Source organism: Dysidea avara, chromosome 4, assembly GCF_963678975.1.
Source record: "Dysidea avara chromosome 4, odDysAvar1.4, whole genome shotgun sequence".
Classification (NCBI taxonomy): domain Eukaryota; kingdom Metazoa; phylum Porifera; class Demospongiae; order Dictyoceratida; family Dysideidae; genus Dysidea; species Dysidea avara.
In genome coordinates, this window is record NC_089275.1 from 34,946,387 (window position 1) to 34,973,358 (window position 26,972).

The 26,972-nt window shown below is 37.1% G+C and overlaps 1 protein-coding gene across 5 annotated transcripts; it reads left to right on the forward strand.

The window, feature by feature from the left end:
- The first annotated feature begins 1,460 nt into the window (after positions 1-1,460).
- On the forward strand, positions 1,461-26,187 carry LOC136254809 (uncharacterized). 5 transcript variants are annotated; one of them, XM_066047549.1, is made up of 16 exons: positions 1,461-1,578; positions 1,890-1,922; positions 4,450-4,503; positions 4,602-4,664; positions 6,501-6,605; positions 7,244-7,327; positions 8,355-8,417; positions 9,371-9,412; positions 10,951-11,046; positions 11,329-12,755; positions 13,133-13,276; positions 13,557-13,767; positions 20,516-20,593; positions 23,934-24,206; positions 25,604-25,672; positions 25,727-26,187. In XM_066047549.1, exons 1-16 carry the CDS (start codon positions 1,515-1,517, stop codon positions 26,008-26,010), a joined length of 3,090 nt encoding a protein of 1,029 aa, XP_065903621.1. In that variant the 5' UTR covers positions 1,461-1,514; the 3' UTR covers positions 26,011-26,187. The 5 variants fall into 5 exon arrangements, with proteins under 5 accessions (XP_065903621.1, XP_065903624.1, XP_065903622.1 ...); XM_066047552.1 differs by lacking the exon at positions 20,516-20,593; XM_066047550.1 differs by lacking the exon at positions 9,371-9,412.
- Positions 26,188-26,972: the final 785 nt, after the last annotated feature.

Below are 26,972 nucleotides of genomic sequence, written 5' to 3' on the forward strand. Positions count from 1 at the left end.
ATCATTTACTTATTTCTGTGCGTACTTTTCAACTACAACAACTCTGGATACGATTTGCCGGGCTAAGTAGCAAGTTTCATCCGGTCCTTTGTGTGGAGCACGAAATTTTAAAAATAAATTTTGCATCTTGCGAGATAAGGTAAGTGCGGGTAATTCCGGACAGCGGCTAATTCCGGACACTTAGATCGTTCTCAACAATGGTAGAATCCTTGGGCCTATAATTTGGCATGCTAATGCAGTGTCCTATGGCCTATCTACAAACCAAAATTGAAGCGAATCCGTTATTCCACCTTGAAGTTTGACAAGTATTTGTAGCAAAATCACGGGTAGTTTTGTTCAAAAACTTTGAAAATGTTTATCTAACCATGCAGCCCAAGCTCCTATTTTCGATTTTCAGAGACTTATATGAAGGTCATACCCTCGGCTAATTGCATACTAAAAATCATAAGAATCCATGCAGCACAGGCGAAGTGGTAGTCGATTTTTCAGCAGCTGCTCGGTTGAAATACAAAGAAAATATTCGCGAATTACATAAACTTTTTAAAATACTCACTACTGCTTTCTCCCAAAAGGTATGAACTTTCTACTTGATTTATAAGCTGCAGATGAGTTGTACTTTAGTCTCCATACTTCAAAGAGGATTGTTATAACCTGTGGAAGGCGCTACTTGCTTGTTATTCGAAGTGTCCGGAATTAGGCGCATGTTGCATTTTTACACGCTGTTAAATTTTGGCTCATAACTCCTCAGCAGTTGATTGTATCGAAACGAAATTTGTACTGCAGATGCACCATGACATAGGTTTTAAAACGATTCCTAGAGTTTGTCTTAACTCGTTGTGAGTGCAGTGTTAGGGCGATTTTACTAAAGAGTGTCCGGAATTACCCTCATTTACCTTACTGAAAACGATATTTCTGTGAAGACAACAATCATGCCTCCGGTTTCATGGTGGATCAAGCAATAGGATACTACAATGAGCATTCCACAATGGTAGGGGGATTGATTTGTTTTGCGGACCCTATCTATGGTACTGTATTATTATTAAACAGGAATTAAAAAAGGCAAAGCCTGTAAATCCTGATCCTATGTTACAATAAATCTATGCTAAACATAATGTCATGGTTCAAGTTGTCAAACAACTTCTTGAGTTCATCAGTTGATTGAGCCTCCACAATACCACTAGGAAAGGAGTTCCAGTATTGGTACAATAATACTAGATACTAGCTACTCACTTTATTATTTATTATCAAACTGGTAGACAGCACTGCTGATACTCACTAGTCTCGCGCGCCCGACCCATAAAGATACTCACCACACACCATAGGAGTGAACATACATACTACCCCAGACAAGATGAGCAAAACTGGCTTTAAAGTCCGTTAGTTACTTACATTGCAAGCACGAACCACAAATCATAGATAATATACCCCTGCGCTCACAAATCATAAGTAACTTACTCCAAATAAAGCTCACATTGGCATTAAATAGAATTAACCTTCACCTTACCCTCAGAGATATGACTAGCAAACTACGAAGCTTCTTTAACCGATCTCGTGAAATCCACGAGCAAGCAACTGATGGTAAGATCTTGGATTTGTAGTAAGGCGTGTTTGAGTATAGCGCGTTTTATAGCCACCTTTTTTTGCATTGGACTCGTGTTACAGTGTTACGTATATACGTGCTGTGATAGCCTAGCAGTGTCCCTCTAGAAGAATTATATGTAGACGTGACATGATTGAGTTGCTGTTTTAGAGGGGGTGGGGTAGATTGCTACTCACCTAACACTAATCCATTAATTACTGCAAGCATGTCCATCAATGTTAACATTGTGTTATGAATATCTACAATTTACAAGGTATGTATTACATGCAGTACTTTTTCTCTATTGTAGATGGTGAAACAGCACTCACTAAAGAGCTGTATGGTATGTTTCTAAATACAAACTGTACTTGTGTGTTATGGACCATATGTGTATGGGGCAGACCACCCATTTCATACACATATGGGACAGAAGAGTGGATTTAGGCCAACATTTGTTAATTTCTTGTTTCCAATCATATGCTTGCGTGCCACTTGGCCAACCACATTGGGAGCTAGTAATTATTAATTGAAATTATTTAGAAATACTGCATAAAGCCCTTGGTGGCTATCTTTTTCTAAGTCCTGTTCATCTAGGAAATGACTCAAGGTGGAGGGGGCAATAGTTCAAAGATCCGTCTGCTTATTTTTATATACATGGCATCCAGGTGGCCTGTGGGTATGTCTGTGTCTTAGAAGTCCTCTCAGGTACCCCCAGGAAATTTTTGTATTTTGGATTCTGCCTGGTGGCTTCTGACACATTCTGAGGTACTTTCATTTAAACTATTACTTAAATTTAAGAAGGGGGGGGGGGGGGGGGGGGGGCAAAGATTTATCCAGGTAAAACGAGTGCCCCCAATCCTTAAATGAAACCATGCTAGCTGTATCAATCTTGTTGGTCAATTGAATCTCTTCACTATCATGTACGGCCTGATTTTGTCATGTTAAACTGAGCTGGCTCTGAGTGTTGACCGTGCATCATCAGCTCTCACTCTACCGCTAATTTGGGTTTGGGCTTGGGATTTTGGTGTACTAATAGTCTGCCTTTTCGAAACTTTCCAGATTGGCCAGTCTTGTTTTGGCTATTTGCTAATTTTTGGCCATATTAAGGAGTCACTGCATGTCTCAACACATTCAATGTCTTGTCTTCTTTGACCTCTATATAGCAGCATCGGTTGCTGTAACAGCATTAAGTCTCAAACCTTAACTTTGTCTTCTTGTCACAGTGTTTCTTCTTTGTCTTTCAGAAACTTTCATGGGGAAAGTGAATAGGCATACTTCAGTTCCTTAAAACAGCACTGTGATCAGTGTCAAGAACAGGTCCAACTTACTCGCACGACCATTGAAATTTAGTGCTGCTGGTAGAAGTTCTCTGCGATGCAACATGTACGGGGTGCTCATATTTAAGTACATGGGGGAACAAATATCTACGTCACCTGATCCCTCTTGTAAACTGAGCATAGGAAAGGGAACCTTATGTACTTGATGACCTGTTGAGCAGGTTTCTTGTACGACTTATTGACAAAGCACTCATTTTTTGCTCTCTAATACAAAATCACTTGAAACTGCTATCATATGAAATAAGTGCCTCTAAAAATAACAATTGTTGTCTTCATTATGAAAGCTATTACACTAACTACTTCTAAGGCCTCAGTTGTATTTCTAATGGCCTGGACAACAGTGAAACCTCTTAATGGTTAATTGCTACAAAGTATGTACTAGTAGGTGCTACATACATGTACTAGATTAGTACTGTAGCTAGCTACACAATTGTCATATTCCAGCCCTTTTTAAAAGTCTTCTGATTCAGCTACTGGGATGCTACCACACAGAAGTAGACCCAATGAAGCTTCACCGTTGTTTATTCTGGTTGTATGCGCAAATGGGATATCCTATATGCGTATGAGACAAATACGTGTACTTATGGTTTACAATACTTTTAAATGACTAGAGTGTACTATGGAGAGAAATGACAGGAGGTTGGCGATGTATCATCTTATCACATTTGATTTATGGCAGTGTACGTAGCATGGCACCAGGTGCTAATGAAGGTTTGTTCATTTGCAAGAGAAACTTTGTAATGGCTCTGATCTGATACACATATATGTAACTTGCTGAACGGTACCACTCAAATGCAATGTCATCTCAATAGAGTACGATCGATTAAGAAACTCACTAATTAATGGGTGTGGCACCCATTTTGCTCACGAGTATTCATCCCGTTTTGTTTGGATGAATACTCACGAGCTAAATGTGTATCACGCCTTTAATTAGCAAGTATTTTAATTGCTTGCACTCTCACGAGATGACATTGCGTTTGAGTGCTACTGTAGTTTGCATTTTTCTCAAACTTCACTTTATGACTTTTGTTATCTAGGGAAAACCAATGGGTTGTTAAAGTTTCAGCTATATCTCAATAATATGTTTGGATAGAGCTAGGCATGGCTACGTAATTCATTCTTCAAATATTTGGCAATGATCTGAGGTGTCAAGTGTTGAACTACATACAATCACAAGATGAATGACCAACCTCCCCAGTCTATTAAAATTTGTACATTTGAACAATTGCTATAGTCCCTTAATGTCGCATGAAAAACTTTAGGTAAATATGTAGAATTGGAACTAGAAAGTAAACCAGTATGTTAAAACGAAATTACATAAATTAGGCAGTTGCTAGCAACATAAGTCTAGTGTAAAGTTTAAGCACTATTATGGCAGTGTTTCTGTGTTTTTACGTACATACTCTGTTCTTCAATATATATTTTGTTTACATGTAGATTTGATACTGTGCTACGTATGTAAAACTCCATACATTATATTGGGGGGCAGTTATTTGAGTTTTTGTTCTGTTTACAATTAGTTTTATATTTCAGAACAACTTCAGCTGAAGCTAGATCTTGAACAAGAAAGAGCAAAGAAACTGGAAGGTACACCTGTAAAATGTACACGTGTGCACATACATTTACTATATTTCAAAAGGCACTCACTTTAGTTGTTGTTCAATGTACTATTAATTTCTATTCAGCACAACTTCAGCTGACCCAAGACAAGCTACATCGTGAACAAGATAGAGCACGTTCCTTGGAAGGTACACCTGTAAAGTTTTACGCATTTATCTGCATAAATATTGTGAATGAATGTACAGATTCTGTTAGAATAGAACTGAGCTGAAAGTAAATATTGCAATGACATTCATTTCCTGATAGAAAATACTGAGGCCTTTAGAAACGTCTACTTCAACTTTTGTATCATACAGTACGATAATACTGTATATTAGGGATCATGGAGGTTTGGGTGTTTCTGGCCAAATATCACTCAAAAACCAGCTTCACAATACCATCCAGGCGAATTGGTTACTGTAGGTATAACCAAGCCCAAAAGTTCCTTCAGTACAACCCTAAATGCTTCCGATAGATTGTTAAAAATATTTTCTACTGGCTAACTACCTGCCTGCCTGCCTGCCTGCTTGCTTGCTTGATTCCTTCAGACAAGTGTAACTCAATAACAGCTAGGGCTACAGGCTTTATTTTGTCACTGTTTGATGCTGCCTCGTCATGAGATGTGCCTTTTGGTATACCGCAGTATGTACAGTGCACGCATTGTGGACTTACCTTTGTCCTCCTTTGTGTCCCATTTCTATCTGCCAAGGTGTCAATTTGCAGTAGCAAGATGTATGGCTTCACATTTGTAAATGGGAATCATCCGCATTTTCCAGATTGATTGCAGAGACATTTCTAATACTTTTATTCATTTGTAGCACTGTGTAACAGGCTGATCATAGTTGAAAGTAGAGCATAATGACCACTTCACTTTCGAGCCAGTAATTGAAAACTGGGATGTGTGTTCAGGCAAAAACATTAATTTTGGTGCCATCCTTTTCTTTGATGCAATTCACCAGTCATAATAGTGTTATAAACAAACAAGTAGCCATGACTGAATTAGGGATTAAATGTTCACTAGTATATCTGCAGGTGCTCCTTTGTTTCAGTACTTTTTAAACCAGGTGCACGCCTGGTTTAGTGAAATTGTTTTTGTAAAAGTGTGTGCTTGTGTTCATGCGTACGTGTGTGCGTGCATGTGTGTGTACCTATCTATGTTTTTCCGTACGCACTCACGTGTGACTGAGCAAAATTGTTAAGTGGTAAAAAGCAGCTAGGATATAAGAATTAAAGCTAGATATAAACTTCCACACACATAAACTTTGTTCTGTGGTGGTGGTCTGAAATATGGGTATGGCGACTCTTCGTGAACAGTCTTCCTTTTCGTTTATAGACGTTTAACAACTTCAAGGCCTCTTAGGCTACCATAGATAGTGTATCCTTCGAGTTGAAAGGGAGACATAACCATACTTATGTAAACAAAAATGAAGGACAGCCTCAAGGCTTTCTTTACGTGAGAAAACACTATAAAACAGTCAAGAAGATGCTTAAAATTAAAATTCTTAATTTTTCCTTTTACAGTACTTGTAGCAATAATGTACTGTACTGCATATCTCTGTATCAACAGGAATTTGGGCAAAAGGTTTTGGTCCTAACCACAGACTTTAAAAGAGGAAAATTCTTGCTCAGTAAGCCAAAATTCTCAGTGTCTGTCTTATACGGGAAATTTTTGAAGGATGAAACTTTCGCAAAACTGTAAAATATGATTTTCGCATTTTTTAATTCACAAAAGTCTAGAAAACAGATTTGGTAAGGCAATACTGTAGCTACATGTACAGTATGTGTATAAACCTGAAACACTTCACGATTATATTTTCACGAAGCTATCATTACTCATGAAATTCGCAAAAGTTTTGTCCCTTGAAAATTTCCGACTATATGGTAGAAGGTTCACACATGTAGGGTATGTGTTTACATACTTACATACATACGTAGTAAAGAAGTAAATGTTCAATTTCCGTGGACAACTGTTTTGATGTATGTAGTTGACTACCAGAAAGAAGCTAAAGAGCTGAGGGAGCTTAAGGTAACTACTAGTCTATTGGAAGAGGACCAGACCAAACTTAAAAGGGAACTAGCAAGCTTAAAAGGTGAGCTTTGCCACTGACATCTATCATGTGTGTATACGCTGCAACTTCTGTGACTTATAACATGGAATACTAACGTACAGAATACTACACATATGTGAGGGTGGCTGCTACTATATTAGAGAATGTAGGTAACAATCTGGCAATGGTTAAATCAGAGTTTCATATAGCAATGTCAGTTTAAGTTATTAATAGACAAGGGTGGATTTAGGGGGTACTGAATAGTAACTGCTGAAGCACCCCCCTTTAAATTTTAGGTACTAGTATGTGCTAACTAGAAAGCTAAAGTACAGGTACAGTTGCATGGACAACGAAAAGATGGAAAATAAGAAGGGAAGGGCTAATCTCTTTCAACAAGAGAGGGGTCAAAATTATATTACCACTACTACTGGGAGTCAAAATACTCTAATAGAACATCCATCACTATAACTATAAGGAACAAAGACTACTGAAAATTGATCTTCTTCTTGACCTATGCACTTGTATCTTACCATTATGCTAAACATCCTGCAACACCAGTTGCTAAATTCTATACCGTTTTGTGCCGTGAATCATAAAATATCAATTTTGAAAGGCACAGCACACCATGTACTTTTAGAAAATTTGCTCAGCTAGTCACATGCATGTGACTTGTGTCTTAGATACTTGTCAGCGACAGGAAGCAGAATGTCAGCGACAGGAGACAGAATTAGAACAAATTAAAGGTCAACAGGATGAATTAGTAGGTTTGTTCTGTGTTGTATGTATCTACATATATGTACACTCTCTGTATATGTACTCTACATGCTCACACACATACACACGCGCACACACACACACATGCACGCACACACACACACACACACACACACATGCATGCATGCACATACACACACACACGCACGCACACACACACACACGCGCACACACACACACACACACACACATGCATGCATGCACATACACACACAGAGACTTGGATTTCAGAGATAGTGCTCATACTGAAGAACACAAATCATCGATGGCCACCTCATTATTGAGGCATGTAAAAACCATATTGTAACAAATGCCACAGTATACTCTGTATATAACAGGTATACATGTATGCATTAACACATGTGACCATAACTGGACTTGTTTGCACGACTTCTGAATTATTTCTATTTCTCAGCATTATCTGCAGTGTCCAAGGAATGGATCACCAAAGTTTCAGCCTTTTGTGGTGAGTAGTTTTGGAACTTTGGAATTATAACGCTAGGCAGTTGGAAGAGCAAGAAAATCGATTTGTAAAGTGACCATACTGAAAATGCACTGCAGGTGCTTACATTTGCAGCCGTAATTTCCACTTGCATTAGTCTACAACATTGGAATTTGGCTCAATAATGTTCACCATGGATTAGCATATCAACCAGGTATAGTGTTGGCCCTGTAGTCTCTTACACTTATGGGCATGTAGGCTGTTCAGTTAAATGACGATCTTGTTTACCACATTGTAAACAAACACATGTGACAAGATTGGGACTACAGAAACAAAACAAAGATTTTTGAAGTTTCCATCAGCAGGAGAATAAGATGGTATATAGTTTAATAAATTTGAGTCTTCCTTCTCTGAGTGTGGTCCACTAAAAACTTGCGTATATTTTCTTTTTAGCGTGTGGAATTTTATGAATTTGTTTTAAGTTTTGTTTTTCTGCGTGATTGTGCGAACAAGTTGGGAGATGGTCACATATATGGTGTGTGCGTGTGTGTGTATTTTGTATCCATTTTGTATAGGACAACTTCAACAAGCTAAAGACCAGTTACGTATAGAGCAAGAAAAAGCACATCACTTGGAAGGTATGCTTCATAGCCTTGTACAGCAAATGTGTGCAACAATAAATTGGTACGAGCACGCATACGTTATGTGTTTATGTGTGTAGTGCTACCAAGAGTAAATAATGGAGAAGAGAGTATTCACGAGAGTTTGTAAAATGCAGAATACGGAATTACTGAATAAGCAAAACTTATCTTTTGCAGATTGTACAAATAGTTAGATTCTCTATAGTAATTATACTTTATTTACCTTGTAACAACTCTGCATGGCACGCCACGGCAATGGATAAACAGCAGCTGGGCGAGCATTAAATGGGACGAGCACACAACCAATCAACATAGAAAGATCTACTTTCGCTAAACTCATTTACCTTAGATAAGTAAGTTTAGGAAAGGTAGAAGGTAGGATGATTGTTTGTGTGCTCGCCCCATTTAAAGCTCGCACGCCACGCAGAGCTGTTGCAAGGTGTAAATAAAATTACTATAGAGCATATAATTATTTGTACAATCTGCAAAAGATTAGTTTTCATTATTCCACAATTCCATTATTCCACGTTTTACAAACTCCCTTACCTCACTATTAGTCCATCATTAATGAGCCCATAAAGTCCACAGTGCTAATTGTCCTGTATGACCACTTTTTACCAGTATTCATTTTATAAAGAAGCAGTGGTCAAAGGGTGAAAAGGGCTTCTATCAAAACTCACTAAGGTTCTTTGAAATTAATATTGTTAAAATGTGGTCATAGAGGACAATTAGCTCTGTGGACTTTATATGGGCTCATATTTGATATGTACTCTGTCTTTTCCTTACACTTCTTTTGAAATACAGTATATCTCATCCACAAAGCAGTGTACTTGTGTCTGTCTGTCTGTCTCTGAGTGTGTGTGTGTGTGTGGGGGGGGGGGGGGGGGGTAGTGAGCATACACATGTATGAGACAAAGTTACATGTTAACAGTCATGTAATGAATTGGTAGATGACAAGTTGATGATAAAACGACACTGGACTGAGACAGAAGGTATGTGAGACACACAACCGGAGTTCTCCCTAGCAAAATAAAGCACAACAATAAAAATGTTAATTTGCTACCAACATCAAAGTCATTTTCTTAATTTTACACATTCCTTTTATCGCGTCAAAGGAACTTTGAGCAAAATAGAGTGGTGCTGTGCTGCTCTACTGCTCTTTAGGGAAGACCATAATTATGCATATGTATTCACTTGATTAAATGCTACACCTCAAATAGTCTCCACATTTGATTAGTGACTACACTGCTTCTAACATATTTGCCACCTTCAATTAATACCACTGCTACATAGGTAAATTCATACAGCAGTGTACAAAAATTGTTCTAGGATGTGATAAACTTATTAACTGTATACCTAGCAGGGGAAAGAGTCCTACAGCAATGTGCATATGTAAGAACAAGAGAGGAAATCTATTCTATAAATGTTTGAAACCTTACTTTTCATATGCTGCTCCTGATCAGTTCACAGTAAAATGTTTGTACAATCATACAGTACCACTCAAACGCAACGTCGTCTCACAAGAGTGCGAGCGATTAAAAACTTGCTAATTTCACTCGTGCGTTTTCATCCCAAACTAAACAGGATGAATGCTTGTGAGTGAAACAGGTGCCACGCCCTTTAATTAGCAAGTTTTTTATTTGCTCACACTCTCGCAAGACGACATTATGTATGAGCAGTACTGTATGTACATAAGTGCATATGTGCGCACATAAGTAGGTGCCTTACATACAGGTATGTAATTATAGCAAAAAGCTTTGATATACTAAGTGGTCGCCACACTTCATTTACATGTCCTGTGAATAGTAGCTGCTAATAGTAGCCATGGGATTTAACTAGGCAACTCCATTATGTACAGTTACGGTGTTATAGAATATAGAATCACTCTTATGTACAGTGTACTTTACTTGAATGGTCACCTTACGTATTCGTAATGTGCTTCTTGGTTGTGTTTAGTCACGGTATGACACTTGTCTTACCCTATAATTTTTCTACCCGTTTACAGTAGTCCCTCTATTATCCGGCTATTGATTATCCGAACTGTGGAAATGACTGTTCTATTAGAGTATTTTAATAATTTAGCTAATTGTTATTTTTTAACAGGGCAGCAGCATCAGCCAAAACTGTTCTTTAGCTATGTCCACACAACATACATACTGTAGCTATAAACACACACATACAATAATTACTTATGAACAAATTGTCCTTAAATATTTAACTATTTCGAAATTGAGTAAATTTTGTAGGTGTACGTTGTATTAGAGTAATTAAACAGACTATGAATAGGCTTCTATGATCTGATTATCTCAGGGCTCAATGAGTTCACATAATGGAGGGACCACTGTACATGTATAAACTGAGTTTATATAGTTCCAATAGGTTCTGTGTGTGATTGCAGACTTAAACAGTGTCATTTCACCGTTTTTGTGCATGGATAATCTTAACCTTTGCACTGAACTGTATCATGTGCTTTGTACATTTGGTTCATGATAATTCTAACTATGTGGATTTTATGACACATGTATTGCAGGTGTTCTAGCAAGATTGAGGTTGCAGAATGAAGCATTACAACAACAACATGATAGTACTTTATCCGAGTACAAGAAATTGGAGCGTAAATACATATGTAAGTTAGTTTTTATTTTAGACATGCATAAAGTTCCTGTTGTTGACATACATATGTACATCATTATGTACATACATACAATAACATACATACATACATACATACATACATGCATGCATACATACATACATACATACATACATACATACATACATACATACATACATACATACATACATACATACATATGTATGTATACATTTGCATGTATATAGCTTTACCTGAACAATACGTACGTATGTGCACAGGTATGCATTTACAGTAGTAATGTTTCTATTGCAGATCATGGCAGTTGTAAATCAGAAGCCAGTATTGTTGAGTTAGCATCTAGGCAGCTTGCATTGTATAATTGCTTAGAAATCAATGATTGTGATATTACTGATCAAGAAGCAGAGGAATTAACAACATTCTTACTTACAGTCCAGTCTATTGCAGGACTTGATATTAGTAACACTAATTTGACTGCTTCAAAAGCAATCAAAATTGTAAAGTCATTGAAAAAATTTAGCAAAATTAAATTTCTTAGAATGCATAGAAACATAATTGATGATGGATTTACAGACAGCATAATAGCTGTTATTGATAATAATGATTTATTGCAAGAACTGATTATTTCTTGTAATAAGCTTTCTACAGCCAGCATAGTGCACATTGCAAGTGCTTTAGCAAAAATGAATGCCATAAAAATATTAGATTTTAGCAAGAATTTGGTGTCGTCTGATGGTGTAGACAATTTAACTACTGTTCTATCTAAGTGTAACACATTGCAAGAGTTGAACATATCTCAGAATTTACTGTCTTTCACTAGTCTACTAAATATTGCCAAAGGCTTAAGGTGTCATCCTAATCTACAAATTTTAAATATGCATCAAAGTTCTGTTAATTTTTCAACTGAGACTGAATTTTTAGTGGATGTTATATTATCAACCAGTTTTTTACTCACTTACCTTAATGTTTGTGGCAGAAATATCAGGCCACGATTCATCGATGATTACTTATCTCCTCCTCCTCAAAAATCTCAAGGAAGCATCAACAGATTTGTGCTTCATAAACTCTACATCTCACGATATTTACTGATAAATGATATTGCTTCTGAAGATACGATTTCCAGAGTTGATATTCCAGTTGGCTATATTAAAGTAACTGAGGAGTGTCCCTTGTCTAAAGATGACATCATATCTTATTATGTTGACTACAATGGAGGTACATTCTACAACCAAAATCATGATTTTGCTATTGTTGTTCCTCCTAATGCTGTGTCTTTTGGAGACTGTGTGGAAATACAGGCAACTGCAAGCCAACTTGGTCCTTACAAACTACCGGATGATTATAGCCCGATTAGTAGTTTCTATTGGGTCAGTGCTCACTACGATTTCAAGATTCCTGTATATTTAATTATGAGTCATTATGCCAAGTTCAGCAATTTGGAAGACATAAATAATGTATGTGTAATGCAAGCATGTGTACGTGACTTGGAGTTAACAAGTGATGGGAAACAAGTGATGAAAGAAGTACCAAGAGATTCCTATTGTTTTGACTATGAGATTGGTTATTGTGCGTTTGCTACTGATCATTTTTGTTCTATTTGTTTAAGAAAGAAAGTGCAGCAAATTTCTGAGCATTTTGTGGCAATGTTTTATACCTATGATATTAATGAAGTGCATTTTGGTGAAGTTGCTTTTTGTCCAGCAAACTCTGATTGCATGAAGGCATGTACATATATACTTATAGTGTATTTGTCATATCTGTCTTCAATGTTTGTGCATATTAATTATCAGTCAAAACATTGAGAAAAAGCCCAGGTCAAGGTGTTATAACTATCTTTGAAATAGATGCATGACTTGTGAATTTTTAAACTGGCTTACTGTAGCTTTCTTATAGGGACAGTAATTGCAAAAAGAATGTGTCAGTGGAGGGTAAATGATGTATTAAATTTTGAAGTCAATAAGCTTCTGGGATTTAAACTCCACTGCTAGGATTTTATTACCATTTCTCCCCATTTTCCTCTACTACTTCACTGGAATGGAAGTATATGAATATGTTGTAATCTAATAAGTTGATGCATGTTATGTTGTATTCCATACAGACAATCAAGCTGCAGTACAATGGGAAAAATGGAAACCTTCAACATGCTGTTCAATTTTGCTATTCTCAAAAAGAGGTCTTATGCATTTCCGAGGATTCCCTTTTCTACAATGGTTGGCACATAGATAAGTATGGGAAACTTGAGGTAATTGATGCACTGTATTAGAAATAGAAACCCTTACATGCTTTGGCTGCTGTAAAAATGATAAATGTATGTACTAGCTGTAAATGACGAAAGTTTGGAGTGACTAAAGTTTGGCATATTTGGTTCACCATTCAGCTATTCAGTATATAGTTCCATATTAGCTACATGGTAAATTCGCCAAACTTTTGTCTGCCAAACTAATTTGTATGCTGATTTTCCAAACTTAAGTCTCGTCAAACTTTCGTAATTTACAGCATCTCATATATCTACATCTTTATAGATTGTGTTCAAGAATTTCAGTTATTGGGAGCATCCTGCAAGTGTATTGGCAGATCTTGAGAAAATTTATGCTTATCCACCTCGTTTTCAAGTTCGATGTAGACAAATCATTTCATCAGTACATCTCAATGTTAGTTTTACTGTATGTAAAAGACTTCAAAATGAAAGACTGCTTGAGATTGCAAAGTTTGTAATAACTACAGCTGTCAGAGGTATGTAGATATACATATATATTAGACCACGAAAAGTTAATTATATGTTTCTGGTTCCCTTCCTGGTCATTTTTGTTTTCACAGAATGAATTGCACAATCACCATACAATAATTTATAGTATTATTTTTTATGTCTGTTGAAAGTTATTCATGTCTTGTAAACACTTTTCTCTTTATAAAGATGCACTAACTTTATACATTAACTTTGTTTTTCTCTATAATTTATTCACTGCTATGTCAAATGTAGTGTACCACTGCCACATCAAAGAGTTGCAAAAAAAAAAAACAGCTGACCTAGTCAATTTTGGGGAATTGGTAGGACCAGTAACTTTGCACAGCCTTATTCCAGATTTTTTTTTCTTTGATGTGCTATATATGATATCTCTCTGCTATAACATACCCACACTTGTTGGGATTGATTGTGGGATTAAGTTTAAGTAGTGTTGTGAAAGTATATAGAGGGAGTCCTTGGACTGAAATGAAGCTAAGAAAGTTAACAGGTTAGTTCTATAATACTGTTTTGATAAATCCTAGACACCTGGCTCGATGTTGCATAATGCATGCTTAATACATTAAGCTATTAGCGTTCATGCACGACTACAATTTATTCATGGCTATAATTTGTTCACAAAAAATATAGTGAGTACTTAGCTACACTTAAGACATCATCGCAGTTTGGTATCCTATGATTACTTGCTCACTGTTTAAACCCACAATCAATTTTTCATATGCTTACATCATTACATCCTCACTACAGTAGTGCTTGTCATATTCTTGCATCATTTCTATTGAAATTCACACAGCCCAATATAAATAACACTTGTAAAGTAAGCCAGCAGTTTTCCTGTGTGTATATTATCGGGCAAAGCACTCATGCCCATTGTATAACTATATGCCTTGTGGCACATGTCTTTAGATGTATTTTAGTAAATTAGTAATGATGATAACTACAAATATTCCCTTATGCAATAAAATCCTATTGGTTCAATAATGAATACTGCCCATTTCTTCCAACATTAATTTGTAAATTTGCTAGCTTGAGCCAACAAAGACGTTAACATGTCACCACTAATATTGTACAACTATACTATACCTTCATATGTGACCAGATTTTACAGAACCGATCCAAATCGCACATCAGGCAAAATCAAACTAACACCACCAGTGGATAGCTACACTATCGTACTACAAGTTTTGACCCTCAGCACTACTCAAACTACACGAGGCTGGTTTTTACACACATCTTTTCTGGGTGGTGTGGAGTGCTCAAATGGCGGTTTCAGGCCTTGTGAAGGACCTGGCTTGGCAAGAATCAGTGGTTTACTGGTGGACAGCCTTATAATCTGTGGGACCATTTCCTGACTAACTTTGATGAAAACAATAACTGCACTCTACATTACTTATGTCCATGCTCCAGAAGTCATCAAACTAAACCTCCAACTACCAATTTTAATCACTTATAATCTTAACCATGTAACTATGTAATTACTTAAGTAGTTAGTATTAATTGTACGTATTTTATGGCTGTTGGTTGCTACCAACAGACCTTTGGTGTTGTTTTTTTTTACACCATAAAGCCTAAATAAATAAATAAAAATGTTGGCCAGACATGTTCTCTGTTGATTTTGCTACATATCAGCCACTAAGGAGTAGAGGTGTGCGATGACTAATTTAGACATATCTCAACTTCTTTGAACTTATCTCGATTATCTAACATATCTCGATAACTGAAACAATTATTTATTTTAGTAAACTGCCAACATTGTAACCAGAAAAATGAGCAAATCACAATTTGAAGACTATAAAAGGTGAAAAATGTTAATCTTAACACTGTTTCCAAGTGGTAGGAGAGTTGGAGCCCCCAGGAAGGTGCCTATATACCATCAGGTATAAAAATAATTTACGGAAGTTTACTATTATCTAGATTAATAAACCTATCATTCTTATCTCGATAAGTCTTATGATATCTCGATAATTGAATATATCTAGATAATCGCACACCTCTACTAAGGAGCCAGCACAGCCCTGTAATCTCGTGTCTGGACTCCAATCGTGGTCTGCCTCCATTTTGAGGTCTATCTCCATTTTGAGGTCTATCTCCATTTTGAGGTCTATCTCTTGCCCTCCCCGCCACCCCCCAGCCTCCACCCCTTTGTGAGCACTCGTGATACTACTTCGCTCGTCCAACTGCTCAGATTTTCTATCTTATTGGGCGGGAAACTGTACAAGCAGCTACAAGTACTGGAAGTGGCTTGAAAGGTTGATGCATCTTTTGTGTAAATTTCATACGCGTGCTTGCTATCCTTGAAAGATTGATGCATCTTTTGTGTAAATTTCATACGCGTGCTTGCTATCCTTGGAGAGTTATGGTGGCTTCAATTCTTTAAAACCGTTTATCTCGAAACTTCTAATGTACGATTTGGATCGTTTTTCCAAAATCCAGTCACATATATGCATGCATCATAGCCCACAGCTACTTACAGTCCTTCAACCAGGCATGCATCCACAGCAAGCTGGCTGTAGGTGTGTGCCTTGTTTTATGAAACTGTTGTGTGATAAATGCGTTTATGTATGTGTTTAAACTTACAGCATCATGCTGACGTAATGTATGATGCTTTGCTAGCCTATTATGTTCGAAATTATGTCAGAATAATTGGCACAAGCCTAACAATGCTTGCAAGAAGGCTTTTCACATCATATTCAGAAACCAATTTCATTCATGTTTCAAACTGGCATGAAGTATATGCCTTAGAGTAAAGCTTACTTGGACAATTTTCATTAAAACGTTTAATGTGCCCACCAAAAATGCATGAACACAATACACATTACATAAAACTGTGTTTCATATCAAGAAAATGTGGAATTGTGTTATTTACTGTTGTTATTCATACTTCGTGGAAATTAGATCAAGATACTCTAATTGAGCATTCATTAGCTCCAATATGTGACTGTCTCAGCAAAAACCCAGCTTGTTCGCACAAGCATGCATATAATATTGAGAAAATCAAAATTAAAAATAATCTTTTTCATAAGCTACAAAGAAAAAATACACAAGTTTTTATCAGGCCATTACTCAGAGAAGGAAGACTCAAATCGATTAAAACTATACATCATCTTATTCACCTGTTCATGGGGAGTTCGAAAATCTGTTTCGTTCCTGTAGCCCCAACAGTATGCATGTTACAATCCCAATTTGAAAGCAGTTGCCAGTGGATGTTGAACAAATTTGGTATGCTGATGATGCATGTGCTTGGAAGATTGTACCAATGGTGGCAACACGTTTGCACTGTAGGTCCTTTTGGCTATTTTATTAATGCTCAAAGACCTGGCCAATTACTAAGGCGAAGCTACTTCCTGATACTGAACAACTGTTTGCTGGTTCTGGGGTGAATGTGATTAGTGATGGACACCCCTACCTTGGTGCTTCAATAGGAACTATGTCCTACATCCAGAATCCTGTCTCTAAGAAGGTTCAAGTCTGGTCTGAAGAAGCAAAGCAACTGTCTAAGATTGCTGAAGCTCAACCCCAAGCTGCCTATTGTGCCTTCACTCATGGGCTTTCTAGCTGCTGGCTGTTCATTTGTCGTACTGTTCCTGGCATTTCCTCCTATCTTCAGCCATTTGACTATGTAATTAGCCAGGTTTTTATCCCCACTATCACTGGTCGTTCACCTCCTTATGACTCAATACGTAAGCTGTTCTACCTTCCTGCTCGTTGGGATGATCTTGGCTTACCTGAACCCTCTTCTATATGTGACAGTGAATTTGCTGCTTCCCGCATCATCTGTGAGTCCTTCTATAATTTATCTCCAATCGTTCTCATTCCTTTACTTAGGTTTCTGCCTCTCAACTGAACAGGAAGTCTTTAATTTGCAAGTCGAAGGCTGAGGGCTACTCTTCTCTGGTTTCGTCTTTATATGAATTTTTGTGCCATCTTTACAATGTGCTGTGGATTTTGCTTATAGTGTTAGTTAGCCCTGTAGTCACTGATGCATACGGGTATGAAGGTGGTTTAGTTAAAGAAATGATGACGATCTTGTTTACGTTTACAGCATCGTAGACAAATGTACGTGACACTATTTTTTAAAAGAGAACTAAAGTAATTATTATACAAAACGTAAACATTAATAATTGAATTAGTCCATTAAACGAGCCTAACCAGATTCATCGGAGGTGGAGCTCTGTCAAAATGACCAGAAGATGGCTGAGCACCACAAATACAGGCAATGGAAGATTGCAGTAAAGAGTAAGAAAGACAGCAGCGAAGCCAACTCAGGGTAACAGAGTAATTTTTTTAACCCAATTGGTGGACAATAGAGAAGCCAGATGTTTGTAGAAGATGGTGGATTCATGAGACAGACCCCCAGTGGCTGAAAAAACAAGAGGAGAGAATGAAGCATGTTCCACTTCACGAATGCATTGGCCATAAGCATGCTGTTCGATATTCTTATGCTTCCTGTAGGCTGCAGACAGTGAGGAGCACTTGCTAGAAACGGCATATGGATTGAAGACTGTAACATCGACAAAACTCTTCTCTGACTGGCCACCCCAGAAACCATTTATTGCAACATCCAGACGAGGTGAGTATTTGAGGTACAGAGGGAGTACTCATCGGGATTACTGACAGGTTTTAGCTCAGGTTCAACAATGACCTGAGAACAAACTTCAGTTAACAGAGAAGCAGTAAGGTGGTCCCTGATATCATTGTGTCTCAGCAAAGGGAGACCACCCTTTGCACATGATAGCACATGGTCCACAGAGAAAAAAGATCCACAAGCAAAAAGAGAAGGGGCTCTAAGAGGAGACCAACCATAATGTAAAGCAAGAGCATCCTGGAAAGCTGACTTATGCAGGGCAAATCCATGCTCCTGCAGAGGAAGAGCAGTTAACCAACTAGAAGCTACCTTGGCTGATTTGCTAATCCATGGTAAACAATTTAAGACAAATTGTAATGTTGTACTAATGCAAATGGAAGTTATGGCTGCGAATGTAAGAGCCTATAGTTTATTTTCAGTATAGTCGCTGTACAAATCAATTACCTTGTTCTTCCTACTGTCTAGTGCTGAAATTCCAAAACTACTCACCATAGAAGGTTGAAACTTTGGTGATCCATTCCTTGGATACTGCAGACAATAAAAGAATTCAGAAGTTGTGCAAACAAGTCAGGTTTTTGCTGAGACAGTCACATATACAGGGCAGCCAGGAAATGGTCACCTCATGAGATTGGTTCAAGTTTAAGATTGTAATGACCAAAAAAAAAACAATAACACAGACTTTGTAGACGACTAGAAACTACGTATCCATTTAAGTCGAAGGGGTATGTTCCCTCCCTTACTTGAACAAAAATGTAGAGCAGGCTCAAGGAAACACCATACATAAACTAGATCTGTGTATTGTTCGTGGTTTATTCGAGTGACACTTTCATAGCAACAAAAACATAGTGATTAATAAATCACAAAAATAACTTATTAATTGCAAAATACATGGAATAAATGCTGTATGCATTTTAAAATGCAAATTGATTACATTTTAAAGCATTGAATCTTATTGTGACCAGATCTGCAAGAACCTCAGATGTTCATGTATTTTTCAAATTCCATTTTATTACAATTGCTTTATCTAGATAGCCATAGAAATGGTCAGCCCTACAAGCCATCCATGAACAGGCAAATCCATTGCTGGGTAAGTTATGTCTTCCGGGGCCCTCCTATGAGGTGAAGGTTTGAGAAAAGCAAGAGTGAAGTGCTCATTAAATGCAAAGCAGAAAAATGCTTAAATCCAGGGCCAGAGCCCACGGTGCGACATTAGCCGGACCACTTTTCAGCTACTTTTTTAAAGATTGAGATACTCTAATAGAGCAGTCAGCAGAATATATAAGCCATTGCATGCATGTCATGCATTAGCAATTACAATACTAATTACTTCTGTATCTCAAAGAATTACTAAGCTTCCACTGAATTTTAAAGTATATAAAATTAGATATGAAATTAAATTACTAGGTAAAAATTACCAGGATATATCTTTGATACTAACAAAAAGGAGAAAGAGGCTTTTCATGTAAAATAGCTTTCCAGATGCCATTTCAGAGCATCTATTTTCAAAAATTTCCCTGGGGGAGCATACCCTCAGACCCCTCTAGCTTGGTACATGCAATTTGGTAGCAGATAATTTTAAAATCATAGTAAATCAATAAATAGTATGCATGACTATTACCTCCATTTCAGTTCATTGAGTTCATGGATGGCCGGACCACTCAAAATCTCTGGGCTTCAGCCCTGCTCAAATCTTCTGTCTTCTTGTGAGCAAAACAAATATTTTCAAACTTGTCATGCTATGAGAACATGATGCCACCACAGTTTTTACTGTTAGCATCTTCCTTCATCATAAAACAAGTGCTCAAACAAATTATGGATTTTTTTTTGATTTCACCTATTGTGTTTAATGCACTCTACTGTAAAATGAGGATTGCACAAACATGTGGGAATTTTGGAGATCCAGTCACAATTTATTACTTAGCTAGCCATATTAGTAAGGTACTAGGTACAAGTGCATTACATACTTGTGCCACGGCTAGTTATTCTGTTTAAGTACGGTTTTTGAATAAAATGCTCAATACTTTTTCCCTCACCTTTCCCAAAATCAATGTGAAATCCAAAGCCATAGCAATTTGCACAAGACCACTCCTGAGATAGTACATGATCTGTACATATATTGAATGTGCACAAATCTGTAATTATCTTTTGTATAGAAGCACATCAAGACAGTATTGCGAAGATCACAAGTACAGGCGTTTCTAATCACTCTACTGTTACCCATTTAAGCACAGGTAAAGCTATACATATTTAAACCGTTTCTAAGGCATACATATTGTACATGCATACTTTGTACTTTTATACAATGTTCTATTAACACATTCCATAGGAAAAGGAAATGGAGGGGACATGGGGCCATGTCCCCTCCCACTTGATTGGACGATACGTGTAAGAAAATCAAGATACTCTAATAGAGCAATCAGCAACTCTAATAGAACAGTCGGTTTATATTTCTTTTTAAAATTCTAACTAGCCACTTCCTTTGCTTGCAAATAATGATAGTGAAATTATCTTCCAGATCTTCTAAAACATGAAATTTTCTTGGGGAAAAACTCCCATACCTCCATAAACAACATTCGTATCTGCTGTATGCTTCAAATTTTACGTGCTAACTTTCATTTTTTTATATTTCCCCCACTCTTTGGCCTTCTCCACTACCCCTGACACATCCTGTATGTATGTAGCTATTTTAGCAAGAGTATATGCGTGCATAATAATATGTATGTACGTGTGTACCTATAAAGGTGAACTGATCCCACTGTTTGCTGATACTTTAAATACCAGCACTTACATTGAAATTTCTACCAATGTCCTGACAACATTAATTATTAAGGTGAATTTGGTGCTGCTTGGTCTTGGCACAAAATTCACCTGAATTGTTGTTATTAAATTTTTTACCATTAACCTACCATCACAGCCATTTCTTGGCTGCCACCTTGGATTTCACATCATTTTTCACCATAGCATTTTTGAGGGCTGCACTCTTTTTTTACAGCTTGGCTGTTTTGGATTAGATTTCACTTCTTTTTGTATTTGTATACCCCAAAGCTGGCTTATGGCCGACTTTGGGGCTTTTTTAACCTACCTTTTTTTCTTTACCACAGGAAGAAGAAAAGATGAAGCAGATGTTAAATACTTTAAGTATTTCTGATTTTATCAGTAAATGTACAAATTATTTATATATATATATATATATATAATACACACATTTATTACAGAACTCTACATGGTGGTTTCTGTAACTGAACACTCTACAAGGTGAGTCCTGATCTCTCTACAGGGTGAATTGTTTGTAGCTGAACTATCTACAAGGTAACTTCTTCTAGCTGATGTCTCTACAGGGTCACTAGTTAGTAGCTGAACTCTCTACAAGGTGACTTCTTCTAGCTGATCTTTCTACAGGGTGATTTGTTTGTACTCTGCAGGTGATTTGTTTGCAGCTGAACTCTCTACATGATGGTTTCTTTGTAGCTGAACTCTCTACAAGGTGACTTCTTCTAGCTGATCTCTGTACAGGGTGATTTGTTTGTAGCTGAACTCTTTATAGGTGATTTGTTTGCAGCTGAACTCTCTACATGATGGTTTCTTTGTAGCTGAACTCTCTACAAAGTAACTTCTAGCTGATGTCTCTACAGGGTCACTTGTTTGTAGTTGAACTCTCTACACAATGGTTTCTTTGTAGCTGAACTCTCTACAAGGTAACTTCTTCTAGCTGATGTCTCTACAGGGTCACTAGTTAGTAGCTGAACTCTCTACAAGGTGACTTCTTCTAGCTGATCTTTCTACAGGGTGATTTGTTTGTAGCTGAATTCTCTACAAAGTAACTTCTTCTAGCTGATCTCTGTGATTTGTTTGTAGCTGAACTCTTTACAGGTGATTTGTTTGCAGCTGAACTCTCTACATGATGGTTTCTTTGTAGCTGAACTCTCTACAAAGTAACTTCTAGCTGATGTCTCTACAGGGTCACTTGTTTGTAGTTGAACTCTCTACACAATGGTTTCTTTGTAGCTGAACTCTCTACAAGGTAACTTCTTCTAGCTGATGTCTCTACAGGGTCACTAGTTTGTAGCTGAACTCTCTACAAGGTGACTTTTTCTAGCTGATCTTTCTACAGAGTGATTTGTTTGTAACTGAACTCTCTACAGGTGATTTGTTTGCAGCTGAACTCTCTACATGATGGTTTCTTTGTAGCTACAAGGTAACTTCTTCTAGCTGATCCCTCTACAGGGCGATTTGTTTGTAGCTGAACTCTCTACATGGTGGTTTCTTTGTAGCTGAACTTTCTACAAGGTGGCTTCTTCTAGCTGAACTACGTAGTTGAACTCCCTACAAGGTAACTTCTTCTAGCTGATCTCTCTACAGGGTGAATTGTTTGTAGCTGAACTCTCTACAGGACAATTTGTTTCTAGCTGATCTCTTAATTCTTTTCAGGGTGACTGCTCTATTAGAGTATCTCGATCTCGCACTTGCTACACCAAGTTGGATTTCGTGTTATAATTCCGTGGCTTTAAGTCTGATTCTTCTACACCATTGAAGAGCCTTTCTAAGATGATTACTCCATCTGTACAGTGATTTTCAAAGCATTACCCCAAGCGGTTTATCTGGTAGGCGTGGCAAGCAGTTGTTTTTTTATTAGCTAATCTCGATTGCATAACTGTTACACACTGTTGGTTTTTTCGTTGTATCTTCCTGGTTTTTAGCTCGATTTCTTTCAAACCACAAAAGGTTTGAGGTTCAACAGTTAACCTATTCACCCACCGATTTTCAGCTTCTTCTTTTAAGCGGTTTACCCTGTAGGCGTGACAACATATTGGTGTTATTTTTCGTAAATAATTGCTAATAACTCTTTACCTGTTTATCGTATTCCAGCCAACGTTGGTACAGAGATGTGCCTTTATATCCCCCTTCTGTGTGCCAAATTTCAAGGCAATCGGATATTGCATTCGCGTTTTATAGCAGTTTTTGTAAGTGTGTGAAAAGAGGAAGAAACTAACCCAATTTTTGAAGTCGCTTATCTTGGGAATGCTTGAAGCGATTTCACTCAAATTTGGAATGTGGAGTACTGAAGTTGGAGGGCGTGTTCACAGCAAAAATCGTCTTGTTTCATCAAGGCAGCACAGAGCTACGGAGGTGTGAAAATTGTGTTTTCGTTCTTCCTGTCAATATTCTCATGGGTGTTGCACGCCAGCTTCTTGGGCCGCACGACACACTACCATGTGTCTTGATACATTTGGTAAAGGATAGCCATTATTGCTGTGACCTTTTTTGCTCTTCAACTTTTCAGCAAAGCTTTGCACCCCCCTCCAAACTCTAGATCCACCCCTGACATATCACATATATGTGTGATAGACAATTTAACCTGTACAGTGGCTTGAAATTTACTATTCTACGCTTGATGCTGTAGTTAGTCATGTGATACATACATGATACAAACAAGTAATCATTACTAGCAAGAAACTACTTGCAGTTTTTAAATAACGGCCATTATAATAGTAAACCATAACATTACTATTTGAAAATGTATATTGTTGTTGCTCCATATTTAATTTTGTGTAATGTATGTACTCTTTGTAGAATTATGTATCAAAGCACAGTATCCCGTGTTGTCAAGCATTAGAAGACATTTGGTTTTGAAATGGAAATTTGTTGGATACTCACTACAGTTAAAGTATTACATAATTGACAATATTGAGCAAAGGCAAACAAGAATTGAAGATAAAACTTTTGAAATGTTGGTTGAATGGAGGCAAACAGACACACATCCCTGTTATTGCAAACTGATTTCTGCACTAAATGAACATAAACTTTCTGGTGCCGTGGATGACTTGAAAGTTAACATTAAATCAGGTAAGCACTTTAAAATGATAGAAAGGAACATGATAAGTTGTATACTGTAATGCTGTAGAAAGGTGCAGTTTTAAAAAAGAAGTTTGATGCAAATATTTCAGGTGCATGGCAGCCAAGAAATGATATCAAAATCAATTTTACTATCAATCGTGTTATATACATTATAGTGCTGTTGTTTTGTGGTTGATTTCTCTGTCAAAATAATTATTCTGCAACATAATTGCAACCATTCTCACTACTAACCATATTAGCCATATAAGAATCATGCCCTTTTATCTGTTTAAAATTTATGTATCAGTTTTCACCAGAATTTACAAAACAGTCACAACAGGAACATATTTAGGGGTGTTTCTTGGGGTTCCAGAATCCCCTACAAAATTTGAACTTGTGGGCCTACAGCATAAACACCAACCATCATAGTTTAGATGCACAAATGTACAGAAAGATGGGAACAGTGCATGTAATAGGTAACTTGTTCAAAAGAGAACAAGAATACGAATTTAACTATGCAAGGAAAACGTTAATAAAGATCGAGATACTCTAATAGAGCAGTCGAAAGTACTCTAATTGACCAGTCATAACAGATTGCAAGTATAATTTATTAAAGAATAATGTAAATGCATTGAAACATTATTTTGAGCTTTTAACTGAAGAATTTGGATATAGCTATTTGGATCACTACAATACTCCTGACCAGCCATATTAAAACCATAATTGATAGGACATAATGGGAGCTATGCAATCAGGCATATATTGGAAGATAGCATATCATGAGCTAATAAATTTTGAAGCATTTGATGTTGAAAATTTGTCAGTGGCTGGGGGTTGTGCCCCAGACCCCTGCATCAATAACTCACTACCAAATCTGGAAAACCCCTTTGAAAATCCTGGATACGTCCCTGCACAATAACCAGTTACAGTATCTGACTAGGCTACAGCATTCCTCAAATTTTTTAAGAGCCGACTTTGTGGCAATTATGCTCAAATGGCCATTTCTGGTCCAACTATACTGTATGTGAAAAAGGACCTGGCTTGACAAGAAGGAGTGGAGATTGCCTATAATGCTTTCTGTGCTGATCTTGCTACGTTTTAGCCATTGAGGAGTAAGCACACTAGCCATGTCCTCTTCGGTTGTTATCCCTTACTATTTTAAAGGCTATACATGGGTGGAGCCCTTCCCATCTCCCCAGTGTAAGCACTACAACACTCCTAATCTTATTATGTGATAGGCAGCTACTAGTGCAGCAAAGGTGATACATGCATCTTTGTTGATTCAGAATATTTGTGTGTTCACTTCTGAATTTATGTATGTGACCCAAGCAAATACGTATAGTATGTTTTGCACATGTTTATAATTACTCTATAATTTGTGCATATGGATTTGTACATGTCTGTAGAATATTTGCCCAGTCAGTCTCTAAGCGATGATAAGGATACAACAGTTAATATTGGAATACTAAACACTGGTAAAACAGAAAACAAACAATTGTGTGTATTTATGTTGTGTGCATATTATCTAGTACCTGAAATGGGAGATCTTAACTACATTGTGGTTCCAAAGATTAAAGCACATTGGGAAGATGTAGCTTATGCTTTACGATTCAAAATTCATGATGTTCAAGCAATAAAAGAAAAGTATCATGAGGACCCGAAGAAGTGCTGTGTTCAACTCTTCGCAGACTGGTTAAGTACCAATAAAGGTGTTACCCCTAAAACGTGGCCAACATTGTTAGCTAAACTTAAAAAAGTAGAAGAACTCACAGAAGTTGTTGAAAACATTAAGGCTGCGATTGTAACTCCTTAATTTTAAATATAATCCACTGTATACATACTGTAGGTATTTCAAATAATTCAACTCATAATCTCTGTCTATACATCATTATAATTTTGATATACATATACTTTGCCATTGTAGTCATGAGGGTGACTATTCTAGCTATATACATACCTGCAGAGTGCAGACAGCATTATTTATAATGTATTGTTGCAACATTTTCTTGATTTTATAGTTACTTGTATGTTACATTACGTTAGCTTGTTGAGTACTAGCATTGGTACCTGTCCTTTGTGCAGGACTGTTTCACCTTCCACATCAACAACAATGACAAATCAATGTACTAGGAATGAAGCATTATTAAAGATCATGTCATGTCCTAAAGTATGCATGGTGATATCACCTTTACCTGAACCATGTTCCATCATGCAATCCTATAATTATAACAGTAAAATGGTGTAAACAAGCTGGTTAACTAAACAGTAGAACAGCATGTAAGCTAAACCAATAATTATTATGGTCAGCCTATGCGGTGCTAATAGTACCTGTCCTATCAACCATAACATGGTCAACAAAGAGAATGAATCAGTACAAAAGTATTTAAAGCAGTACTATTCGTCATAGCTATACTGAAAGCCGCAAAAGTTTTGAGCAAAATTAACATAAGAATTGAAGTGACAATAAGAAGATGGCACTTACTCTCTAATAGAACACACAGATAAGCGCACAGACAAATGAGCATGCATCCAATTGGCCTGCCCTATATACCTATTAAATGTGCTAGCGTATACTTGCCAATAGTCCATATGCTGTGAAGCAATACCGGGATGCTATGAACTTGCTATAAGCAATAACAAGTTAAAGGTTAGAAAAAGTATAACAAGTTAAGCTAGAAAAAGTATGCATCAAAAGGGTAGATAACACAGAAAAAAAAGTTGTTCCTGTGGCTGGATTTGAACCCGCAGCCTACAATGGCAGTAATCAGGCTTATA

Coding starts and splice junctions, on each gene's coding strand:
- LOC136254809 (XM_066047549.1), top strand. CDS start 1,515: ATGACTAGCAAACTACGAAGCTTCTTTAACCGATCTCGTGAAATCCAC. Junction 4,504..4,601: donor AAGAGCAAAGAAACTGGAAG/GTACACCTGTAA, acceptor ATTTCTATTCAG/CACAACTTCAGCTGACCCAA. Junction 7,328..8,354: donor TCAACAGGATGAATTAGTAG/GTTTGTTCTGTG, acceptor CATTTTGTATAG/GACAACTTCAACAAGCTAAA.